This window comes from Polypterus senegalus, unplaced genomic scaffold (assembly GCF_016835505.1).
Source record: "Polypterus senegalus isolate Bchr_013 unplaced genomic scaffold, ASM1683550v1 scaffold_40, whole genome shotgun sequence".
Lineage (NCBI taxonomy): Eukaryota > Metazoa > Chordata > Cladistia > Polypteriformes > Polypteridae > Polypterus > Polypterus senegalus.
Window position 1 is genome coordinate 29,690 of NW_024377892.1, and position 26,168 is coordinate 55,857.

The 26,168-nt window shown below is 40.3% G+C and overlaps 1 protein-coding gene across 1 annotated transcript in view; it reads right to left on the bottom strand.

The window, feature by feature from the left end:
* Positions 1 to 24,017, bottom strand: part of LOC120519498 (CD276 antigen homolog) — a 43,098-nt gene extending 19,081 nt beyond the window's left edge. Inside the window, exons 1-3 of the mRNA XM_039742490.1 lie at positions 23,981 to 24,017; positions 15,626 to 15,669; positions 2,614 to 2,931 (exon numbers count right to left, since the gene is read on the bottom strand). Coding sequence (XP_039598424.1) covers positions 2,614 to 2,931; positions 15,626 to 15,669; positions 23,981 to 23,991 — 373 coding nt within the window. The 5' untranslated portion in view covers positions 23,992 to 24,017. The remainder of the gene's footprint in view (positions 1 to 2,613; positions 2,932 to 15,625; positions 15,670 to 23,980) is intronic.
* Between the last annotated feature and the right edge of the window lie 2,151 nt (positions 24,018 to 26,168).

Genomic DNA, 26,168 nt, shown 5'->3' on the forward strand with positions numbered 1-26,168 from the left:
GGGATTGGTGCTGGGAGCACTGTGTGTTGTGTAAGGGACTGTGTATTTGGTGCTTAATAAAGGTGTGCTTTTATAAAGGTGTGGTTTCTGACTGGTGGTGTCCGGGCGTGTCTCACATCTTCTTTCTGAAAGTCTCTACCAATTGTGTTCAATGTTCTTGAGGTCTGTGGAATGCAGGGTCTCACTCCCTACAACCTTCTAATGAGTTACTGTAACTCAAGTATTTAGCCCCGCAGAAGGCCACAATATGATAGTATTTTAAGATTAACAGAGTGCCGTGTCCACACAGACGGTCATCTAGAAGGGTGTCACATGGAATTTCCAGCCTCTGCATTAACACCTGCTTTTGTGATTTCTTCAAGGACATATTCTGTGAACACATGGTGCTCAGTCAGTCTTAAACTGCTAACAACTTCTTCTTTGTTGTAACCATTTTGAAACAACTGAGCTTTCCAACATATTGTGTATCCATCCCAAAATAGCATCAAAGCGTTTTCCATCTTTTAAGTGCCTCCACGTTAGTTGGAATGGACGTAGTGCTATCAAGTCTTTAGCAGCCTACCACCTAAGATTAGGGAAATGTATTTAACAGTAAACGATTAACCAATAGGAACAGGTTCAGCTGGGCTGCCTTTGTCTTGACTGACATGTGATGAAACTATCATGAAAGCCGGTATTTTGACATAAAGAGTGTGCTTCTATTAAATGAGCCATTTGGAAATGGAAAAGTCATGTTGTGAAATAACAACGGTCTTTAAAAAGACCTTTCTGAACTGTATTAATAATAAAATAAATGACTTTTTATAAAAAATAGCTAATTTTATTTAATTTTGTATTTTTTCACAATTTATTGACATTTATACTGTATATATTAGTGTACTTTTTCATGTGATTATTTCATATTTGCCATTTTATTTATTTCATTATGATACAAATGATATTCCATAGCAACCCTGAGCTAAAATCACGTAAATTAGTTTTTCCCCACATCAAGCAACCTTCAATACCCAAGAAAGACTGGAATAGCCTATTGATGTTTGTCAGCCATTCTGGCCTGAGGTCTTCTGGATCTGACTCTACAAGCTTCACACAGCAATCTTTGGAGATTTTCTGCCATTCTCCTCTGTAGATCCACTCAAGCTCTGCCAGGTAGGATGGAGATTGTCAGCTAGACAGCTACTTTCAGTTCTTCAGTTCAGTTTTAAGAGATGTTCAATTAGGTTCAAGCCCAGCATTGGGCTTAGTAACTCAGTTGTCCATAAACCATTCCTGTGTATTTGTTTTGCTTTGAACCATGGTCCAGAGCACTTTGTATGAAGTTTTCATTGAGCATATCTCCATACTTTGTTCTGTTCAGCTTTCCCTCAAACATGACTAGTCTCCTAGTTCCCATCATGCTTCACCACTGGAATAGGATTCTGCAAGTTATTGTTATTTCCACCAGCCATGATGCTAATCTTCATCAAATCAAAGAATCTTCTTACTCACAGCCAGAGAGTCCTTACCTGTGTCTTTTACTTAAAAGATTTCTGTTTTGCCACTCTATGATAAAGCACAGACCAGTAGAATGCTGCAGTGATGGCTGTCCTTCTGGAAGTTTCTCCCATCGCTACACAGGTTCTCAGGCACTCAATCAGAATGATTTTTGGATTTTGGTCACCTCACCTACCAATGTCCTTCTCTCCAGATTGTTCAGTTTGATCAAGCAGCCAGGTTTGGGAAGAGTTGGTTTGTTCTGTTTGGTTGTTCCAAACTTCTTCTAAATAAGAACTGTGGAGGCCACTCTGCTCTTGAGAACCCCATAAGAGCTGCATCCTTTCCCATATCTGTGCATCAACACAATCCTGTCAGGCAACAATTCTTTTGAAATCATGGCTTGGTTTTTGCTCAACTGTGAGATCTTCCAAAGATAGGTGTGCGCCTTACCTAATGAGTCCAAACAACTAAATTGACCATGGGTGGATTCCAAACAAGGTGTAGAAACATCTCCATGATGATCAATAGAATGGGGTACAAATAAGCCAAAGCAAAGGGTCTGAAAATTTGTGTTAACGTGATATTTCAGTTTTTTAGTTTTAATAAATGTTCAAAACTCCTAAAATTCTGCTTTTGCTTTATTATTCTGGGGTACTGAGTGTTGATTGATTAGGGAAAGATGAATTTAAAATGATTTAAGCTTAAGGCTGCAACAAAATATGAAAAAAATGGAGTCTTAATACCTTCTGAATCCATTGTAAGTATTCCTTGCCATGCCTCACTATCAGACATTTAGATCGCTGAACTTCTCTTAAAATACTGTAAGTATTAAAGAGTACACTTTATGGATACAGATCTGGAACATTGTAATGATGACAGAGTAGGCCACACAAAAGAACTTAGTCCAAATGCATGTCATGGGACATTATGGAACATGTTTTTATCCATCCATCCATCCATGGTTTTATAGATACCTTTTCATTTACAATGCTGTTTTCTAAAGCATGTTTTCCAAAATTCATGAAAGCTTTACTTACATATATACAATACATACAAGCAAGCATTGAGTCTGATTTCCAACACTTACTTGTCAAATTCTGCAGCCCTTGCCTGACTGCACAGCATTGCGTTACTTACCTTTAACAGTGAGCTTGACATCCTGTGGTGGTTGACCTGGAGGCAGGTAGCACCTATAATTCCCTTCGTCTGTTTTTTGAATATTTAACAACACCAGTGAAAAATTTCCTTTAGCTATTTGTTCATTGTTTAACAAATAACGGTCTGGATATCCATGGACAATGTTGTTTTTCCCAGATGAGAACCTAACCACGGTAATATTTGGCGTCTTTTTCCATACAAAACTGACAGTTTGCACATCTAGTGGCTTTGGTGCACTGACAACACAAGGGAGGAGCACATTGTTTCCAGAAATTCCAACAATGTTTTCAGGTAGCACTTAAAAAGAAAAAGAAAGAAAAAAAAACAAAAAAACAAAATTAGCTCTCTGCGCATTCTGTTTTATGAAGTAACAGCCTGTGCTACCTATCTAATCAACTCAAGTTAAAATCTAAGTAATCAACATAGACCTCAACATTAACATTTGCAGTGCACCATCTATTGGGATGTAATTTTAAATGCATGTAATAATAAAATGTACTGAATTTGTCATTCCAACAGATGGAATATATGGTAAATGGGTTATGCTATCACCTTTAAAGCAAAGTGGCATCAGAAGGTGAACACAAGCGCACACACAGACACACACATTAGTGTCATTGTAGCTTCACCAAATCCTCAAATGTTCATGTCTTTGGATGGAAAACTGAGCACACTGTGGAAACCCACTAGGAAAAACATGCAAACTCTAGACAGGGATCACAAGGAACGTGACTCCATGCAAGATTGCAGTGCTACCGCTCTGCCACCGTGCCACCCATATGTGTAACTATTAGCAGTATTCATGATTTAAACAAAGTTAACGATTTATCTGTAAAATGTAACAAACATCGTTTAATGCATTTCATCATAAAAGTGATATCAAGTGTAGCCAAAGTGTAAGGCTTAGATCGAGCTCAGGTAAAACGCGTACCGAAAAGAAATCTCTCAGTCCAAAAGTTTGTTTTAAAATTATTTAGTGAAAGTTAAAAGCAAATAATCCACACAAGAATAAAAGAAAAAATAGTTACACACATAGAATAAAAGGCAAAAAAAGGAAAAAATGTACCCTCTCTAAACTTAGCTTTTCTTGAGAAACTTTAGACATTTCTGTACTTAAAAGTGCATAATTTCTTCTTCTGTACTCTTTAAGCATATGGCTTCATGCTTATATAAGCGCTTATCTTTACGAAGTTACTTCACACTTAAAGAGCCCATAGGCATGGGCACGGGACATGGTTTAAAACCGTATCCCTCTATACCTTACACATGGTAAGGCTGTCTCTAACTAAAGAATAATGTTTAGTCAAAACTATTAGAAATGGCAAGAATATAACAATACAATTCTACTTACGGGGTTTTAGGAACCTCCATAGATTATGCTTTGTCATTTTAGAAAAATGTCTATGAATCTTATAACTAGGAAAATGGCTCTTACATCAAGTATAAATCTAAGAATTCTAAATATGCAGAGAGCTGGAATATTATAAATTTAATGTGTTCTGTGTGGTGATCTATTGCTGCTTGCTGCTGCTGTCAGGTCAGGAGGAAGCCCCAGAAGCGCGTAATGATTTAACAACTGGGTCGGATTTAAGGTGATGTTCATGGCGGTCTTAAAGAGGACATTTCGAGTTTAAAGCTGAAATTTGCACTTTAGTCACAAAATAGACATTTTCATTATGTCCTTATTTTCTTTTCTGTGTGTACATTCTGATGATAATGTGAAGGTGCAAAAAAAAAACAAAAAGATGACCCAGAAGATGGTATGTGAGACTTTTAAAATGTATTGTGTCATTACTTTGGGGAATATGCAATGCTTATAAAAGCACCACAAATGCATTTGTATGTCGCCATTTTGCTTCACCACATTGAACCATTCATCAAACATAGAAGCGCGCACATCGATCCCGGAGAGTCATAAAAGCATAGCAAGAAATTCAGGCTGAAATTCAGGGTTTGAATGTGGAGTGTTATGACGATATTCCAGAAGAAGATGACATGACTGTATTTGGATAAATGTATATTGTTGTACATAAATAAATATAATAGATCCCTTGAAAATAAGCCCTAGTGCATCTTTTGGAGCAAAATTAATATAAGATCCTGTCTTACTTTCGGGGAAACACGGTATCTGTGGTTTACTGAATATCATTATGAACACTTTGATGCCACATAAAAAGAATTAAAAAGCTACATTATGAGTCAAAGAAGTAAACATTCTTCCCTACCATGTGGAAAACCATAATAAATTATTTTTTTTTAAGTTTTGTTGACATGTACATTTAAATAGAAACAAGGACAAATTTGGATCTGCTTTTATTTCTCTGAAATATCCATTAACAGTCAGTGTGATTGCATTCACGCACATAACTGGATTAACATGAATAGCACGATTAAGGCAAAACCTGGTTTCTTAAAATCTGTGTTTACATGGGCACGTAATTGTCTGGAGTGCTCTTATTGGCTGGTAGCATCCCAAATTAGATGCTCACTGGTGGCCTTGGGAGGACCCACCCATTTGGGCTCAACATAAAGGGACAAATAAGCTGCAACAAATAATTCTATGCTATGTGAAGATATTACAGGAAATAAATTTGCAATATGATACATAAACCACACACCATGAGCGAGCTTTTCAGGGTGCACACAGTATCTATGTTTATGGATTTGGCATTTCAAATTCAAAATTACCTGTCAACAGTATTGTTTAAGCAATGTTCATGGCTATCTTACATTTCTTTAGTAGTGTGCTTCATTGCCTTGTCATGTATGATTCTTGTTCATGTACTTTCTTTCTGTCCTTGTCAGCGTGTTTGAACTGGTGGCCATGTCACCTTCTTCATACATCACACAGGGGTCTTAATTTGAGCCGTTATACAGAGGCAGGCTTTGTACTGCCTGCTTTGTTATCCACAGGTATAAAAAGAAGGACTACGGTGGGCTGGTGCCCTGCCCGGGGTTTGTTTCCTGCCTTGCGCCCTGTGTTGGCTGGGATTGGCTCCAGCAGACCCCCCGTGACCCTGTAGTTAGGATATAGCGGGTTGGATAATTGATGGATGGATGGATAAAAAGAAGGATCACTCCAACATTTTATTACATTTGGGGAAATAAATAAGGATTTTATAAATTATGACAGATAGACAGTAAAAAACTGTATGATAAATACGTTCATATAAATATGCATTTTTGTATAAATTGAGTTTGTATTTTCTTCAAATGTCTGGATGGGTTTCTTTCAGGGGCTGTGGTTTTCTCTCACAGTTTAATGACAAGTGTGAAACATGTAGGTCAGGTGGATTAGCAAAGCTAAATTGGCCATAGTGAGAGTGTGTGTGTGTTTTCACCCTGCAATGCACTGATGTCCAGTCCAGATATCGTTCCTGCCTTGTGTCCACTTTTTGCTGGGATAGATTTCAGCTGCATTGTGACTCTACTCAGGATGAAGTGCCTTTAGAAAATGGATAGATGGGTTATTTCAGGTATTGTAAATTACTATGGGGGTATTCTTAGAATTTAATATTAAGACTGGATGAATATTTAAAAATATGAATTAAAATGTAAGTTAGAAATAATGGTTGTTTCCAAATAGTGGGAGGAGTTAAAACAGAGATGCTCAATATAAAGTTGTAGGAAAGTAGAGAAACTAGTAGATAGTCGAAATTGATGGTTATGTGCTCTTTGCACATAAAAAAGTTTTTTTTTTTTTTTCTTTTTTGTTATTTTTTTAATCATCTAGAGAGGGACACTGGTTTATGTAGAAGACCATAATTGTTGGATGACCAGGGTGATCCTTGGACACCAGGCCATCACAGAAGAAAACACAAAATTAACTTAATTACAGTATTAAACATAAGATTATTGCAAAAAAAATTAACAAAGAAGAAAAATAAAATAAGCAAAAAAAGAACATAATTAACAAAACTAAAACAAAAAGAAAAACAGATCAGGAATGAAGAAGATAAATGGGGAGGGTTACGTCAGGAAGGGCATCTGGTGTAAAATTTTACATTTTTCATATACGACAGATGATCCGCTGTGGCAACCCCAAACGGGAGCAGCCGAAAGAAAAAGAAGACTAAGGACTTCTACCTTTCTGAAGTGATTACTGGTGTAGAAATTTATAAATGATAAGTTTGAATTCTTTCAGCACCAGTAGTGAAATCTGTGAGGTTCTTAAAGGCTTTCAGGGGCTGAAGAACAACTGAATCTTCTGTTCTAAAATATCTGAACAAAGAGATACATTATTTCTGTTGGACCTTACCTCATACAACCAAAAATATATTTGAGTTGCAGAGAATAAATGCTGTTTTTAAAAGTGATAACCAAAGGGAACCTCAAAAAACAGGCAAAGTATAAAACAAGGAGTTAAGAGTAACATACTTAAAATAAGATGTGAACTGAAAATTATCATGATAATCAAATACAAAATCAATCAGTCAGTCAGTTATTGTCCAACCCGCTATATCCTAGCACAGGGTAACAGGAGTCTGTTGAGCCAATCCCAGCCAGCACAGGGCGCAATGCAGGAACAAACCCCGGGTAGGGTGCCAACCCACCGCAGGACACACACACACACACACCAAGCACACACTAGGGACAATTTAAGATCACCAATCCACCTAACCTGCATGTCTTTGGACTGTGGGAGGAAACCGGAGCACCTGGAGGAAACCCACGTAGACACGGGGAGAACATGCAAACTCCACAGAGGGAGGACACGGGAGAGGTGTCAAGGAGAGGAATGAAGAAGGTCAGAGGATAGTGGATTTTGCCAAAAGTATGGACATGGCTGTGGTGAATACATATTTTAAGAAGAGGGAGGAACATAGGGTGACATACAAGAGTGGAGGAAGATGCACACAGGTAGATTACATCCTATGCAGAAGAGTTGATCTGAAGGAGACTGAAGACTGCAAAGTGGTGGTAGGGGAAAGTGAAGTTAAGCAGCATAGGATGGTGGTCTGTAGGATGACGTTGGAGATCAATAAGAGGAAGAGAGTGAGGGCAGAGCCAATGATGAAATGGTGGAAGTTGAAAAAGGAAGACTGCAAGGTTGAGTTTAGGGTGGAGGTGAGACAGTCACTGGGTGGCAGTGAAGAGTTAGCAGACAGTTGGGCAACTACAGCAGATGTAGTAAGGGTGACAGCAAGAAGGGTGCTTGGCGTGACATCTGGAAAGAGGAAGGAGAAAAAGGAAACCAGGGGGTGGAATGAGGAAATACAGGAGAGTATACAGAGGAAGAGGATGGTGAAGAAGTGGGATAGTCAGAGAGATGCAGAAAGTAGGCAAGAGTACAAGGAGATAAGGTGCAAGGTGAAGAGAGAGGTGGCGAAGGCTAAAGAAAACAATAACAACAACATTTATTTATATAGCACATTTTCATACAAAAAATGTAGCTCAAAGTGCTTTACATAATGAAGAATAGAAAAATAAAAAGACACAGTAAGAAAATAAAATAAGTCAACATTAATTAACATAGAATAAGAGTAAGGTCCAATGGCCAGGGTGGACAGAAAAAACAAAAACAAAAAAAAACTCCAGACGGCTGGAGAAAAAAATAAAATCTGTAGGGATTCCAATTAGGCTGCCCAGTCTAAAGGCGTATGAGGAGTTGTATGAGAGGTTGGACACTAAATAGGGAGAAAAGGACCTGTGGGCGAGATAGAGGGATAGAGCTGGGAAAGATCTGCAGCAGGTTAGGGTGATAAAGGATAAAGATGGATACATACTCACAAGCTTGAGGAGAGTATGTTGAGCAGATGGAAAGAGTACTATGAAAGGCTTATGAATGAACAGAATGAGAGAGGGAAGAGGTTGGATGATATGTACTGTAGATAGTGAATCAGGAAGTGCAACAGATTAGCAAGGAGGAAGTATGGACAGCTATGAAGAGGATGAAGAATAGAAAAGCTTTTCGTCCAGATGACATACCTGTGGAAGCATGGAGGTGTTTAGGAGAGATGGCAGTGAAATTTTTAACCATATTGTTTAATAGTGTCTTGGAAAGTGAGAGGATGCCTGAGGAGTGGAGAAGAAGTGTAATGGTGACGATATTTAAGAATAAGGGGATGTGCAGGACTGTAGTACTACAGGGGAATAAAATTGATGAACCACAGCATGAATTTATTGAAAAGAGTAGTGGAAGCTCAGTTAAGAAGTGAGGTGATGATTAGTGAGCAGCAGAATGGTTTCATGCCAAGAAAGAGCACCACAGATGCAATGTTTGCTCTGCAGGTGTTGATAGAGAAGTTTAGAGAAGGACAGAAGGAGTTGCATTGCGTCTTTGTGGACCTGGAGAAAGCATATGACAGGGTGACTGGAGCAGTGGTATTGTATGAGGAAGTCAGGAGTGGCAGAGAAGTATGTAAGAGTTGTACTGGATATGTAAGAGGGAATTGTGACAGTGGTGAGGTCTGCAGTAGGAGTGACAGATGAATTCAAGGTGGAGGTGGGATTACATCAGGGATCAGCTCTGAGCCCTTTCTTATTTGCAATGGTGATAGACAGGTTGACAGACGAGATAAGACAGGAGTCCCATGAACTATGATGTTTCCTGATGACATTGTAATCTAAAGCGATAGGGAGCAGGTCAGTAGGAACAATACAGAATACATGTGTGTAAATGAGAGGGAGGTCAGTGGAATAGTGAGGATGCAAGGAATAGAGTTGGTGAAGGTGGATGAGTTTAAATACAGAAAAAAACAAAAACAGTACAGAGTAATGGGATTGTGGAAGAGAGGTGAAGAAGAGGGTGCAGGCAGGGTGGGTGGGTGGAGAAGAGTGTCAGGAGTGATTTGTGACAGACGGGTATCAGCAAGAGTGAAAGGGAAGGTCTACAGGACGGTAGTGAGACCAGCTATGTTATATGGGTTGGAGACGGTGGCACTGACCAGAAAGCAGGAGACAGAGCTGGAAGTGGCAGAGTTAAAGATGCTAAGATTTGCATTGGGTGTGACGAGGATGGACAGGATGAGGACATTAGAGGGTCAGCTCAAGTTGGACGGTTGGGAGACAAAGTCAAAGAGGCGAGATTGCTTTGGTTTGGACTTGCGCATAGGAGAGATGCTGAGTATATTGTGAGAAGGGTGCTAAGGATAGAGCTGCCAGGGAAGAGGAAAAGAGGAAGACCTAAGACAAGGTTTATGGATGTGGTGAGAGGACATGCTGGTGATGGGTGTGACAGAACAAGATGATGAGGACAGGAAGATATGGAAGAAGATGATCCGCTGTTGCAACCCCTAACGGGAGCAGCCGAAAGAAGAAAAAGGTGATTCCTCATTCCAGAGAGCTGGTGAAAGTCAAAATCCTATGTGTGACGTTTTGGTATAATTGTGTGCTTTCACTTTATTCACTTTCATGTTGTTATCATTGTTTCATAGAATTTGCTATATTTTTTAAACTATGGAAATGATGTGATCTAATCTGGTGTTTCCCCATGTTGAGATCAAAATGAACTGGGAAAAGAAGTATTTATTAGTCATGACTATTATTTCAGTTTCTTTTCCAAAGGAGTTAAGGTAAATGAACCTTCATGGACATATCAAAGAAATAAGGCTATCCAGCCACCATAATGTCTGGCCCTGTTAGTACTGTTTCATGGTTGCAAATAGTGTCCCAGTCTGATTTTTAACTCACTGTTTATGGCCAAAATGTGTTACTTTCAGGCATCTCTAATGATCTATGAGTAAGTTATCATACTTTCGGTATCTGTAGTTGATGTCCAGAAAGTTTGGCTACATAAATGTCAAGACCATTTCTGCAGTATAAAGTCAACAATGAAGTTCATAGTATGGAATTGGCTAAACTACAGATTACATAGGGTTATGGTGAAAGGAACCTTACCAGAATTAGGTGACGAGCAGATATGTTACAGATGAAATTTAAAGTAAATAATTGTAAGGTATTAAATGTAGGAAGTACAAATGTGAGATATGAATACACAAATCGAGAGTGCACCTTTTGAGAAGGATTTAGGAGTCATAGTGGACTCTAAGCTATTGACTCCCAGACAGTTTTCAGAAGCCATTAAGACGACTAACAGAATGTCAGGTTATATGGCACCTTGACATGTGGAGCACGAATCACAGGAGGTTCTGCTCAAGCTTTATAACACACTGGTGAGGCCTCAGTTTGGGTGCAGTTTGGGTCTCCAAGCTACTAAAAGGACAAAGCAGCTTTAGAAAAAATCCAGAGAGCAAATAGACTGAGACCAGGGCTACAGAGGATGATTTATGAGGAAAGATTAAAAGAGCTGAGCCATTAAAGGAGATGAAGAATAGACATGATTTGAAGTGTTTAACATTATGAATGGAATTAGTCCAGTGGATCGAGACAGTGACTTTAAAATGAGTTCATCAAGAACACAGGGACACAGCTGGAAATGTATTAAGGTAAATTTCACAGAAACATAAAGAAGTTTTTCTTTACACAGAGAACCACAGACACATGATATAAGGGACAAAGTAGTGTGATGGACAGGAGCACTTTAGGAACTTTCTAAACTTGACTTGATGTTATTTTGGAGGATGTTTTTAAAAGATTAGACATTTAAACACACTGCTTTTCTAATTTTAATTGTGTATATAGTTCCACTTTGTACAGTAGGTCAGCTATGCATGTGTTTTGTGTTCCTTGACTCAGTTTAATTTAAATGTTTGTGCATTTCTCCAAAGATTATCATTGTAAAATATCAGTCTCTATTCATGTAGATCCAATCCTTCACATCAGCAAGGAACTTTTTTTGGTTTACCTGTGGTTTGGAGAATTAAGCCTTTATGTTCACAGCACAAGACATACATTATGACTGGATATTGACATTGGACAGCAAGAACACTGTAAGAGTATGATACAAATTAACTCCTATTAGAACAGAATTGGACACACAAACCCCTCCACCACGATAAGGTGGCGGTTCGAGGAGCTCTGTTGTCTGGGGCTTTTTTTTGGTAGGGCCAGCGAAGGCAAACTGGTCCTAGGTGAGGGATGAGACAAAGAACGATTCAACAAAACCTTCTATGAAGAACAAAAAATTTGGACAGCGTCTTCCCTCGCTCGGACGCGGGTCACCAGGGCCCCCCTCTGGAGCCAGGCCTGGAGGTAGGGCTCGAAGGCGAGCGCCTAGTGGCCAGGCCTGCACCCATGGGGCTTGGCCCGAAGAGGCAACATGGGTCCCCCTTCCAATGGGCTCCTATGGGAGGGGCCAAGGAGGTTGGGTGCAGTGTGAGTTGGGTGGTAGCCGAAGGCAGGAACCTTGGCAGTCTGATCCTCGGCTACAAAAACTGGCTCTTGGGACGTGGAATGTCACCTCTTTTGAAGGGAAGGAGCCTGAGCTAGTGCGCTGCAGGTCGAGAGGTTCCGCTAGATATAGTCAGGCTCACCTCACGCACAGCTTGGACTCTGGAACCAATCTCCTTGAGAGGGGCTGGGTGGGGATCGGTCCTAACTGTTGTTTGTGTATGCACCGAACAGCAGTTTGGAGTATCCACCCTTTTGGAGTCTCTGGAGGGGTGCTAGAGAGCATACCTTCTGGGAATCCCTCGTGATGTTGCTGGGGACTTCAATGCTCACGCGGCAATGACAGTGAGACGTGGAAGGGCGTGATTGGGAGGAATGGCCCCCCGATCTGAGCCCGAGCGGTGTTTTGATATTGGACTTCTGTGCTCATCACGGATTGTCCATATCGATCACCATTTTCAAGCACAGGGGTGTCCATATGTGCACTTGGCACCAGGACACCCTAGGCCTCAGTTCAATGATCAACTTTGTGGTGGGTGCGTCGGACTTGTCACATGTCTTGGGCACTCGGGTGAAGAGGGGGCGGAGCTGTCAACTGATCACCACCTGGTGGTGAGTAGGCTTCGATGGTGGGGGACGATGCCGGTCAGACCTGGTAGGCCCAAACGTGTTGATAGGGTCTGCTGGGGACTTCTGGCAGAGTCACCTGACAGAAGTAGCTTCAACTCCCACCTCCGGCAGAACTTCGACCATGTCGGGAAGGTGGGGGACATTGAGTGTGAATGGGCCATGTTCCGCGCCTCTATTGTTGAGGCGGCTGACCGCAGCTATGGCCATCAGGTGGTCGGTGCCTGTTGTGGCGGCAATCCTTGAATCTGTTGGTGGACACCGGCGGTGAGGGATGCCGTCAAGCTGAAGAAGGAGTCCTACAGGACCCTTTTGTCCTGTGGGACTCTGGAGGCAGCTAATACATACAGTACCAGCAGGCCAAGCGGAATACGGCTTCTGTGGATGCTGAGGCAAAAACTCAGGCGTGTGAGGAGTTTGGGGAGTCCATGGAGAACGACATTCGGCCGGCTTCGAGGAGATTCTGGTCCACCATCCAGCATCTCAGAAAGGGGAAGCAGTGCAGTGTCAAAACTGTATATGGTGGGGATGGTGCGCTGCTGACCTCGACTCGGGATGTTGTGGGTCAGTGGGGGTAAGTACTTCGAAGACCTCCTCAATCCCACTAGCATGCCTTCCAATGAAGAAGCAGAGCCTGGGGACTCAGAGGTGGGCTCCCCCATTTGTGGGACTGTGGTCACCGAGGTGGTCAAAAAACTCCTTGGTGGTAGGGCCCCAGGGGTGGATGAGATACGCCTGGAGTTTCTCAAGGCTCTGGATGTTGTAGGACTGTCTTTCTTGACACATCTCTGAAAACATCGCATGGAAATTGGGGACAGTGCCTCTGGATTGGCAGACCCGGGTGGTGGTTCCCCTCTTTAAGAAGAGGGACCAGAGGGTGTGTTCCAACTACAGAGGGATCACACTCCTCAGCCTCCCTGGAAAAGTCTATTCAGGGGGTCCTGGAGAGGAGGGTCCTTTGGATAGTCAAACCTTGGATTCAGGAGGAACATTGTGGTTTTCGTCCTGGTCGCGGAACAGTGGACCAGCTCTACACCCTTAGCAGAATCCTGGAGGGTGCATGGGAGTTTGCCCAACCAGTCTACATGTGTTTTGTGGACTTGGAAAAGGCGTTCGACCATGTCGCTCAGGGAATCCTGTGGTGGGTGCTCGGATAGTACCGGACCCCCAATAAGGGATGTTCGATCCCTGTACAAACGGTGTCAGAGCTTGGTCCACATTGCTGGCAGTAAGTCGAACCCGTTTCCAGTGAGAGTTGGACTCCGTCAGGGCTGCCCTTTGTCACCAATTCTGTTCATAACTTTTATGGATAGAATTTCTAGGCGCAGCCAGGGCGTTGAGGGGGTCCGGTTTGGTGGACTCAGGATTGGGTCACTGCTTTTTGCAGATGATATCCTGTTTGCTTCATGAGGCTGTGATCTTCAGCTCTCTCTGGATCGGTTCGCAGCTGAGTGTGAAGCGACTGGGATGGGAATCAGCACCTCCAAATCCGAGACCATGGTCCTCAGCCGGAAAAGGGTAGAGTGCCCTCTCAGGGTTGGGAGTGAGATCCTGCCCCAAGTGGAGGAGTTCAAGTATCTCGGGGTCTTGTTCACGAGTGAGGGAAGAATGGAGCGTGAGATCGACAGGCAGATCGGTGCGGTGTGGCATCCTCAGTGATGCGGGCTCTGCATCGGTCTGTCATGGTGATAAAGGAGCTGAGCTGTAAGGCAAAGCTCTCAATTTACCATTCGACCTACGTTCCTACCCTCAGCTATGGTCATGAGCTATGGGTAGTGACCGAAAGAATGAGAACGTGAATACAAGCGGCTGAAATGAGTTTCCTCCGGAGGGTGTCTGGGCTTTCCCTTAAAGAGAGGGTGAGAAGCTCAGTCATCTGGGATGGGCTCAGAGTAGAGCCACTGCTCCTCTGCATCGAGAGAAGTCAGATGAGGTGGCTCGGGCAGCTGTTCAGGATGCCTCCTGGACACCTCCCTGGTGAGGTGTTCCAGGCACGTCCAACCGGGAGGAGGCCCCGGGGAAGACCCAGGACACGCTGGAGGGACTATGTCTCCTGGCTGGCCTGGGAACGCTTCAGGATTCCCCCGGAAAAACTAGAAGAAGTGGCTGGGGAGAGGGAAGTCTGGGCATCTCTGCTCAAGCTGCTGCCCCTGCAACCCAATCTCGGATAAGCGGAAGAGGATGGATGGATGGCTGGATGGATAGAACAGAATTTGAATAAAAGAGAAAAAGTGAAAATTGTGAAATGCCTTTGGATAAGAACATAAGAAATTGACAAACACAAGGAGACCATTCAGTCCATCAAGCCAATTTGTTTAGCAAATAGCTAAGCTGTATCTTCTTGCTAGTGACATTCAGTTGGCCAATTGACACAAGAAGCATGGTAGGGTCAAGGTCAAAGAAACTTTGAGGCCTACCGTTTTCATCCATGCATGCGCATTATAGCAATGTGTTGGAAGCTCAGCTGATGAAGTAAACTGGGGGAATAATATAGGTGAGGTGAAACTAACCTATATTCATCTTCCAATCCTGGAATGGAGGAGGATTCCTATAAAGACTACTGATTATACCTGCTCAGTCTGCTCTGGATGCCCCCCCTCCTCCCCCTTCTGGTCACCCTAATACAAAACTAATAACACACACTGAAGTTGACATTTATTCTAGAGACCATGACTGTTGGAGCCACACTGCTTATAGGAGCACCCTAACCAAGATTGCTAATGATCAGTGAATAAGTATTATGTTATCTTCCTTTACATTTATCTTTTAAGTTTAAAATTAGCATCATTGCAATTGAACAGGATTCTCCCAGGAGACCCCAACATTTAAACCTATACCGTTTCACTATTCTTCAGACTCTGCAAGTTCACACAAGGAAAAAAGAGTGAGTTACATGCAAAAACCTGGAACATCCATTCCAGACATGCTGAAAATAATGATACTGCATCTCTCAAAGGATATGGCAGTGCTTGGGAATTCTTCAAAAGCATGAGACTGTTTCCAAAGATAGGTCTGATTTCAACTCTCATTAGAACATGCAAAAGAAGTTAAATGCAATCTCATTTAACATCATATTGATTTTTTACCAAGCTTCTGCAATTAGGACTTCTTCAGTAAAGGATAAAATTCTTACCTTGCATAATGTTCAGCGCCAATAAAAGGGTTATATGTAGATGTCTGTTAAAGGAGATAGACAAAAGATGAAAAACTGATCACTGAAAAAGTTCACAATATTGCTAGGTAACATATTTTAAATACAACAGATGCTTCCATGCTTCTCATAGATGTTTGTGACTACAAAAGGGATCTGGAAATAACCATTTTATTATGTATTCCTGTTTCTATTTGTTTCGAGTTAACAATATGTTCTCAGTTTGATTGTGTGAGCTCTCACATAAATACAGAAGTAAACTGAAACAAAACTAATCATTAGGCACCAATGGTTTACTGTGATTTGGTATTTTATGAGGAACCCACACATGAAACCACATTTCAGTTTAAAATACAATTCTGTGTGGCAAATGCATATACTTTATACTATGTTTGTAAAGAAACACACAGCCACAGATGGATGCTCATAAAAAGGTGTCTGATCTTCAACACCATGTCTGGACAGCACAATTCTATTTAAGGCAGAGCCATAGTAAATGAACACCATCCTGATGTAGGCGTTTTTTTTTTTTTTTCTTTCTTTTTTCCAGATTATCTGGAGCAATGTGCAGGACCAGGGAGATGGCATCATCCACAGATCTGGTATGTAAACTAGTATAGATTGATACAGGGTAGCAGGAATGTTGTAGTGAATGTGCTTCATGACCAATTTCTCCAGACCCTGGGGATAATTAAGGATACCACTGAAGAAACATCATTTTGGTCTAAAGCAAAGGCTCAGCTTGGTATTGTCTGTAAACAAGTTAAAATTATTGAAATGTTATCTAATGATAGTTCCAAATGGAAGCTTGTTAAGTGGAAACAGTAAAGGTCCGAGTACTGAACCCTGGACACCACATTTAACTTCTGAGTATAATGATGGAGTCCAATCAGCATATTTCTGTACATACTGGAATTGATTTGGTGTCAAATTCTGCGCTTAAATGTAACATAATTAAGGTGGAATTTCCATCATCAGAGGATGTCCTTTACAACACGTGTTTGTGCCGTTTCTATATTATGACTGGAATTTCTCAAATAAATTGTGATGTGTAACGTGACTACTTTGACAAGTATTTTTGAGGTAAATTTGAAGTAGGTCTATCATTATAATGTGTATGTGGGTCTAGCTCTAGCTTCTAAATAATGAACTTATAACTGATGCTTTTAGTGCATCAGGAACTTCACCATTCAGTAATGAACTAGTGAGAAGACTAAGAATGAATGTTGACTGAACATGAATTCAGTTTTTAAATAGTTTCTTTGGACTGTTCAAAAGCACAAGTAGTAGGTTTCAGTTTACAAATTAAAGTTCTGACTTCCTTTTTTGCTATCACTTTAAATTGACTGAGGTGCAATGTGCAAGGTGGAGACAAGCTATATTTAGTTTGTGAAGTGACGCTGGAATCTGGGATCTCATTTAGTCAATTTCTCATTAAAGAAGTTTATTAAGTCTGCACTCCTAATATCTATTGTTATTTTGCATTGCAGAATTTCCATTTGTTGAATTAGCCACTGTTCTAAACAATATACAAGAATTATTGCTGTTATCTATATGATAGGAGTGGCATAGTAGTGCAGTGGTAGTGCTACTGCCTCTTAGTTAGGAGGCCTGGGTTCACTTCCCGGGTCTTCCCTGCATGGAGTTTGCATCGCTCTCCCATGTCTGTGTGGGTTTCATCCCACAGTCCAAAGACATGCAGGTTAGGTGCATTGGCTGATTCTAAATTGTCCCTAGTGGAGAGGTGTGTGTGTGTGTGTGTGTCTGCGGTGGGCTGGCAACCCTGCCTGGGGTTTGTTTCCTGCCTTGTGCCCTGTGTTGCCTGGGATTGGCTCCAGCAGACCCGCATGACCCTGTGTTAGGATATAGCGGGTTGGATGATGGATGGATGGATGGATGGATGTTTATCCATGCAGTATGAAATGCCTAGGTTTGTTTCACTTTACCTACTTTATGCTTGTATTTGTAGCACTCTAATTTAAAACCAGGTTGCATTTCTATGAGTGTGACTCATTCCCACTTTTTTGGGAACTACTAAATTCAAAGTCAAATTGTAATCAGATACCATCCATCCATCCATCCATTTTCTAACCCGCTGAATCCGAATACAGGGTCACGGGGGTCTGCTGGAGCCAATCCCAGCCAACACAGGGCACAATGCAGGAACCAATCCTGGGCAGGGTGCCAACCCATCGCAGGTAATCAGATACCAGCTTATCTAAATTGTTTTCCTTGCATTTCTCAACTGTATATGCACATTTTATTCACAATACAGTTAAGTATCTTTAGTTAAAAAAACACTGGAAAAATAGCAGCAAGACTATAAGTATGTGTCTTATAAATTCTTTCAAGGAAGCACCACAAATTGTTCTGTGTCACTCTGTTCCACCATAATGCAGGGAAAAGAGTAACCATATTTACATAGCTTGAATACACACAAATGGAATTAAATCACCCTTGCAGTTATATGCAAAGTTAAAACTGGTTGAATGTTAAATATTATTTTTTAAAGCTTTCAGGAAATGCATTACTTCTGCATTACTTTATATTACGCAAAGCAAAGTTCCTTATATGTTACTCAAGGACTGTGCTAAACTGGAGAGAAGAGCCCATTTCTGTAAATTCATCCCTGTTGTGCTACTGGAGATAATTAACTAATAATGTACAAAAAGGTCAGCGGCACAAAAGTCTTCTGTGTTTATTAGGTGACGAGAAGCCTTGAACAGAAATGCAAAGTTATTGCCTAACATTCTCCAAACTGGCTAATCCACTTCAGGATAACCAAGGTGCAAAGCCTATCCCAGCAACAGGATGCACATGTAGATGAGTGTCTACAGTGGGTGTGATTTGGGACAGGGACATTGGGGTCTCACAGAGTCTGCTGCAGCTCAGCACACTTAGAGGTACAGTGGAACCTCGGTTCACGAACGCCTCAGTACACATACAAATCGGTTTACGACCAAAAAGTTCTACAAACTTTTGCCTCGGTATAACGACCACACACTCAGTATACGAACAAGCCAGTTTCCCTTTCGGTTTGTGTGTGCCAATGATTTCCATACGTGTTGCATTGTTCTCGGTCAGACGTGCGTGCTTGCACGTGCATGCGTGTTTTCACTGTGAACTCTTTGTGCTCCATTTCATTTCCCTTCCGGTTCGTGCTCGCTGATTACTGTATTTAAGCACGTGTTCAGCCTCTCCCTGTTCATTGTTCTTAGTCAGACGTGTGTGATTTACCTGTGAACTCTTTGTGCTCTACAGTATTTCATGTGCTTTTGCAGTTAACCATGGCTTCTAAGCAATGTAACCTCCTCTCCACCCAGTTCCTCCTCACTTCATGCCAGAACTCGATTCGTGCAAGGTTAGTTTTCTTGGTGGTTTATGGTTAGTTTTTGTATTATGGATTTTTCAAATGTTCATTTTTCGGTTCGTAGCATGAATTGTTGCAATGTTACTTTTCTTAGTCGTTTATTAAATTACAGATTTTTCAAATGTTCCTTTTTTTCCTTGTGCTTAAAACTCATTAGGAAAAAAACAAAACAAAAAGTGTTTACAGCGATCAGGTTGTAAGGCTATTAGCGTGAACTCCTGCAATGTTAATTTCTTGGTTGCTTGTGGCTGGTTTTTAAATAAAGCTCGGATTTGTTCAAATGTTCCTTTTTTTTCCCTGTACTTAAAACTCATTAAAAAAAGTGGGTCGTAAATCTATAGCGTGAACTCTTGCAGTGTTAGTTTTCTCTGTTGTTCAAGGTTTTCTTAGTGTTATTCAATGTTTTTACATTTAGTTTACTATTACGATGTGCATTCTGTGGTGTAATTAACTGTATTCGTGCTTAAAAATCTTTAAAAAATATATTTACATACAGTTTGTACGGTCTGAACAGATTAATTGTATTTACATACAATCCTATGGGGGAAATTACTTCGGTTCACGACAAAATCGGTTTACGAACAGAGTTTTGGAACGAATTATGGTCGTGAACCGAGGTTCCATTGTACTTGGTAATGTAATTAAGATGATGCAACAGTGATTCATTCCAATTTAATTTAAAATTGGTACAAATCACGATACCACATTGTTATTAAACACTAAAATTAGATCTGCCTCATCATAAAATGGATTTGAATTAATGTCTACCAGCACAAAAGATTAAAAGTTACAAATTAATTTAACTAAGTCTGTGGTCGAAATTTAACAGCTTATTAAAGAAAGAAACATCCTGTAACATAACAGAGCAATCAGGCAGGAGAAAAGCTCTTCATGGTATCTTTAAGTTACTTCACAGCAAAATGCCTTAGAGGGAGCATTCGGTCTGTTACAGCCTGGTCAGAATTCTCCGAGAAACAAAGAGTAGAGGTTCAACTTATAAACTATTGAATTTACATACGGTGTCAATCAATGCATACATTTTACTCTGCTTGGTTCATTGTTTCACATTCAAATGACTTATATAAAATAAAAGTCTACTATATTATATTCTGGTTCTTATTGTACATTTTGAGATGAGCCACCGCCCTTGAAATTTCTGTGCATCTGTATATTACAACTACCTTTCTTTTGGTTCATTCTTTATTTACTTGACCATCATCAGTATTTTTCCTAAACCAATTATTGTATTTCAGTGTACATTTTGCTGTTTACTTGATCTTTATCTGGTTTCTGACATTTATTAACTCTTTATGCTGTTTCTTAAAGATGAATGCTGTGTTACCCTAAAATGATTCTTCCACAAGTAAAACATGGCATCCTCAATTGTTCTCTTTCTCCCATCTTCTAAGTGATAATGTAAGCATAATAGAAAAAAATATATATTTCATTTTGTTTCATAGTGGCTTGGGTATAGCACATATTTTGTCTTTTTTTTCCTCAGTTCCTCTGCATTTTTCTAACCACATGTGCAAAAGACATCATCTAAAAAGCATATAAAAAGTGCCACCATGCTGTCACTGTCTTTGTCTGGCAACCAAATTGAGCTCCATATGTTATTTAAAATATAACATCACAAAATCATGTAATGGAGCTGACAAGATGCATTAACCATGAGGATGAGTCATGATAAATATGAGCTTGCATTCCATCATGTAAATGAGCAACTTCAAAACCAGCTACAGAGGAGCAAAAAAATGTTAAGAAACGAATGAGAGGGGAATTGGAAGGACCATTAAGTTTAAATCTCTTCTGGTCTGGTGCACAAAACATGGGGATAATGTTCTCACAGAAGGAAACTCTACAGTGCAATTCAAATTGCTCTTGGATGAATGCAAGCATTAACAAGCTAAATAGTTCAATACCAAGTTTCAATAACAAAACTGCTTTCTAATAAAGAAACTAGGTGGAATAAAAACGTGGAGCCACTGTGGCCTTCCAGGATTTTGATTGAGGACCCCTGCCTTAGATCTTTTAATGATGGTCTGCTTATTATTCCATAAAAGCTGAAGTGAGGCAGCCTTTTCTCATTATGCACCAAAAATCAGCAATACTTTTCCAATAGAGATCTGCCAGGCTGACACTGCTGAACACTAACTAAATAAATAAATATTTTTCTTTTTCATTGGTATACACTTTAGTTGTACTCTTAATAAACTGTATAACCATAAAGTTATAATAATATTCAAGGATTTGGAGTCTTTACTAATCGCTACAGTTCTCTGCTTTCTTTTCTATTTCTTTTGTTATGACGTTTTGCACAGCGATCACCTGATCAAAGTCGTGTGATGCTCATATGAAGTCAGGTGCCCCAGCTGTATCCTGCAGATCTAGTTTTTTACTTACTTGCCAATTTAGTGCTTTTTTGTGTTCTACCGGTTGTTACAAAGAGACTTACAATATGACATTATATATAAGGATGTACTTTTGTTATAATTATATGTCTATGTTATTTAAGCTCGCATGGCTATTTATTTTTCAATATTATTCTTATCTAATTTATTTCTTTTTCTTTTCTTATGAGTAATTAATTGATATCTTGTAAAGCACTTATTAACACCATTCTTTGTATTTAAAATGTACTATGGGAATAAATGTCTTTGATGGTGTTGCTGTTCCAAAATGTTTCTGATCATCAAACACATTTAACCATTAGTCAAATATAACACAAGTAAACACAAAATGCAGTTTTTAAATGATGGTTTTATTATTTAGGAGAAAAAATCCAAACCTACATGGCCCTGTGTGAAAAGTAATTGCCCCTGAACCTAATAACTGGTTGGGCCACCCTTAGCAGCAATAACTGCAATCAAGCTGCTTATGATAACTTGCAATGAGTCTTTTACAGCCTGGAGGAATTTTGGCCCACTCATCTTTGCAGAATTGTTGTAATTCAGCTTTATTTGAGGGTTTTCTAGCATGAACCGCCTTTTAAGGTCATGCCATAGCATCTCAATTGATTCAGGTCAGGACTTTGACTAGGCCACTCCAAAGTCTTCATTTTGTTTTTCTTCAGCCATTCAGAGGTGGATTTGCTGGTGTGTTTTGGGTCATTGTCCTGTTGCAGCACCCAAGATCGCTTCAGCTTGAGTTGACGAACAGATGGTCGGACATTCTCCTTCAGGATTTTTGGTAGACAGTAGAATTCATGGTTCCATCTATCACAGCAAGCCTTCCAGGTCCTGAAGCAGCAAAACAACCCCAGACCATCACACTACCACCACCATATTTTACTGTTGGTATGATGTTCTTTTTCTGAAATGCTGTGTTCCTTTTACGCCAGATGTAACGGGACATTTGCCTTCCAAAAAGTTCAACTTTTGTCTCATCAGTCCACAAGGTATTTTCCCAAAAGTCTTGGCAATCATTGAGATGTTTCTTAGCAAAATTGAGACGAGCCCTAATGTTCTTGCTTAACAGTGGTTTGCCTCTTGAAATCTGCCATGCAGGCCGCTTTTGCCCAGTCTCTTTCTTATGGTGGAGTCGTGAACACTGACCTTAATTGAGGCAAGTGAGGCCTGCAGTTCTTTAGACGCTGTCCTGGGGTCTTTGTGACCTCTCGGATGAGTCGCCTCTGCGCCTTGGGGTAATTTTGGTCGGCCGCCACTCCTGGGAAGGTTCACCACTGTTCCATGTTTTTGCCATTTGTGGATAATGGCTCTCACTGTGGTTCGCTGGAGTCCCAAAGCTTTAGAAATGGCTTTATAACCTTTACCAGACTGATAGATCTCAATTACTTCTGTTCTCATTTGTTCCTGAATTTCTTTGGATCTTGGCATGATGTCTAGCTTTGAGGTGCTTTTGGTCTACTTCTGTGTCAGGCAGCTCCTATTTAAGTGATTTCTTGATTGAAACAGGTGTGGCAGTAATCAGGCCTGGGGTGGCTACGAAATTGAACTCAGGTGTGATACACCACAGTTAGGTTATTTTTAACAAGGGGCAATTACTTTTCACACAGGGCCATGTAGGTTTGGATTTTTTTCTCCCTAAATAATAAAAACCATCATTTAAAAACTGCATTTTGTGTTTACTTGTGTTATATTTGACTAATGGTTAAATGTGTTTGATGATCAGAAACATTTTGTGTGACAAACATGCAAAAGAATAAGAAATCAGAAGGGGGCAAATAGTTTTTCACACCACTGGCAGGAAACAAAACCCCGGCAGGGCTGCCAGCTCATCAGCAGGGCGCCGCGGCACACACACGACAATTTAGGATCGCCACGCACCTAACCTGCATGTCTTTGGACTGTGGCAGGCATCGTGGGAGAATATGCGTTCACGCAGGAGTGTCCGAAGTGAACCCAGGTCTCTCAATAAGCAATGAAGCAGTTAGCGCTACCCACTGGGCGCCACCGTAAGCTGCCCCAACACCTAAAATGTTTGACGGAAACTAAAAAAAAGAATTCAATATCGATCCACTACCGTAATGTGATGGCATTTATATTAAAATACATCATTATATATGCAGTCTCCTACTTGTCTTTGCACGCAGCCATTTGTATTCTTTAAATGTTAGCATATGGTAAGTGGTCATAACTTCACGCGATCTCTAATTCTTAGAATTTCTGAGAATTTATTTTCTAACTTTTTCCAGGAACATATTGCCACACCAAGTGAAATAACATACAAGCCGCTAAAAGAAAATAAAGACTACAGGAAATTGATTCAAAAGTACCAGTTTAATTGTAGCATTCACAAATCCTTACATAATAATGAAATCAGATAAAAAAGCCACCGGCACTTAAAACAATTAAGCATTTTAAATTTATCCCAGTGAACAAGCTGTCACAACAGGAGGGTGGGTTTGCAGAGCACAGTTTTGTTTTGCTTTACTTTTCAAGCTTATAGTTAATAAAACAAAATCCATACCAGATTACTTTACAAAACAGTACAAAAAAAGTACTTGCCTTGCTCGCATTTTGAACGAGTTTGAGTAGTCCGCTGTCTTTTTCCGTAAGTTGCAATAAAACATGGCTATGTCAGATTGCTCATTAAACATAACAGGAACAAAATCACTTCTTCATTGGAGAATCTGCTTCGATGACCCGCCAGCCGCCTAAAAAAATTGAGTTTCAGTGTTAACCAATCTTTTAGGTAGTTCATCAAAAGTGATTTTATCGCGTTTTATGATTCTTCTTACATTCTCGCTAGCCTGGTTTCTGTTTCCAAAAGAAGACGAAAAGTAATAATGACAAGTCATCAAAGCGACATCGGCGGCCCGTATCCCTTTTTGTAATATCTAGAAATAGCGGGCTTGTAAAATACCACAAAGCGGGATTACAGTAGTTTTCAACGTGCTTATGCAAGTGTCGTATCAAACTACAGCCCCACTAAAGTATACAATACCAACAATACATATTCTTGCAACAGAATGTAATTACAGACTGCAGTAATGCATGAGGTCAGTCATGTGACACCATCAGTATTTCACTATGGAGCCCAAGTATGGTGTGTGCTGTGTGAAGGGGGTTCAATCTGCATGGGCGGACAAATGCTTTTGGAGAAGAGTGAAAAGGAACGAAAGCAGAGGAAAGGATTGTGTCCAGATGTGGTTACGAAAGAGCAGGGCCAGGGTGGGTGTTATGTTTTATGGTACCGTAGTGATGAGCGTGTCATTACCCAGCTACGCGGCTCGCCGATTTGCGCTGCTAAGCCTCTCTTCCTCTGCAGCAGCAGATAAGCGCAGACCGGAGTAAAATGGGCGCATATCATTTTCTAATTTCAGCCGCATCATATATTAAATTTGGCGCATGTCAGTCACTGATCAGCCAATCTAAAAATTTAAACTTTGCGGTCAATCACCGCTTTATTCAAACGCCAATCGGAAAGTTATTTCGCCATTTATTGGCCACTTTAGCCAATTGCCTTTGGAAACGAAAAGAAAGGTGGGAGTAACTTCAAAGGTGGACAGTCAAGATAAAGTGACTGTAAGAGACGGAGTGTATATTCATAAAATACCTCGCTACATAGTCTACTAGTGTCAATATCTTACCATAGCACTTTGTCGAGTGCATTATTAAGACTGCAGTGTATTTTTACCATTGTAATTTATGAAGTAGCGTTCTGAAAAATAACTATAATAAAAGTCTGCATATGAGATATTTATCTTTACTGAACAACGCCTGAAGAAAATTTAAAATGAACATAACAATACAAATTTTAATGGATTGACGTGAATTGGCGTGTGGCTCTACTTTAATATTTAACTGTTAAGTTTTCTACTGGAAGTCCAAATGAAATAGCCGCCATATTTCAGTCATAAGTCACCTTAAAGACGGCTATAAACGTGGTTACAATTTTAAACGCTGAATAAAACCGTCAGAGTTCCTAATATTATTCCATTGTCTCTTCTGCCCTCAGCAGATCAGCCTCTGTTCTTTGTTTGCTGATGTGTCTCAAATATTCTGCGGTTCATAAGTTCGTTCTCAACACACCAGCAGCTCTAGTGAGTTTCTTGGGTTCAGACCCGAGTTTAAGTTTGTTTTTAGCTGTATTATGATTACAGATTATTACAAATAACATACTTGACACTCTCTACAGTTCAGGTATCAGGGAATATAAAATCGTTAAGAAAGCTTGGTACCAAAACTGTGACTTCTAAAGAAACCATTGGCTGTCTCTGTGTTATCAATGTTAAATGTAAGAACACAGTTATCATAGTGCTATAGTCACATTTCAATTGCTACTTTGTAAATGAAGTTTACTATGTTAAATCTAATCTGTGAAGAGCGTACATTATAAATCTTCAAAAGAGTAATAATTTTGCACTTTTGTGACTGTGCACCTGTTAATCAGGGTATTCAATTATTTTGACTCTTAATAGGATCTTTATTACTTTGGGATTTTAAATACCTCTAAGACTATCAAATATATGTTTATTATAATACATACATTTGCGTAAAAGTTATTTCGTAGAGATTAAAACATGACAGATGTTTGTTTGTAGTTCATATCCACGGAGTCCTCCATTGACTCCATCAGGTCCCATGTGCTGAACACACCAGCCTGTCTTTAGGGTCTCTGAGACTGGAGGAGGCCAGGAGTCCAACTGTACAGCAGGCACTGATGTGCTTCAGCATCACAACTGGTAACAAG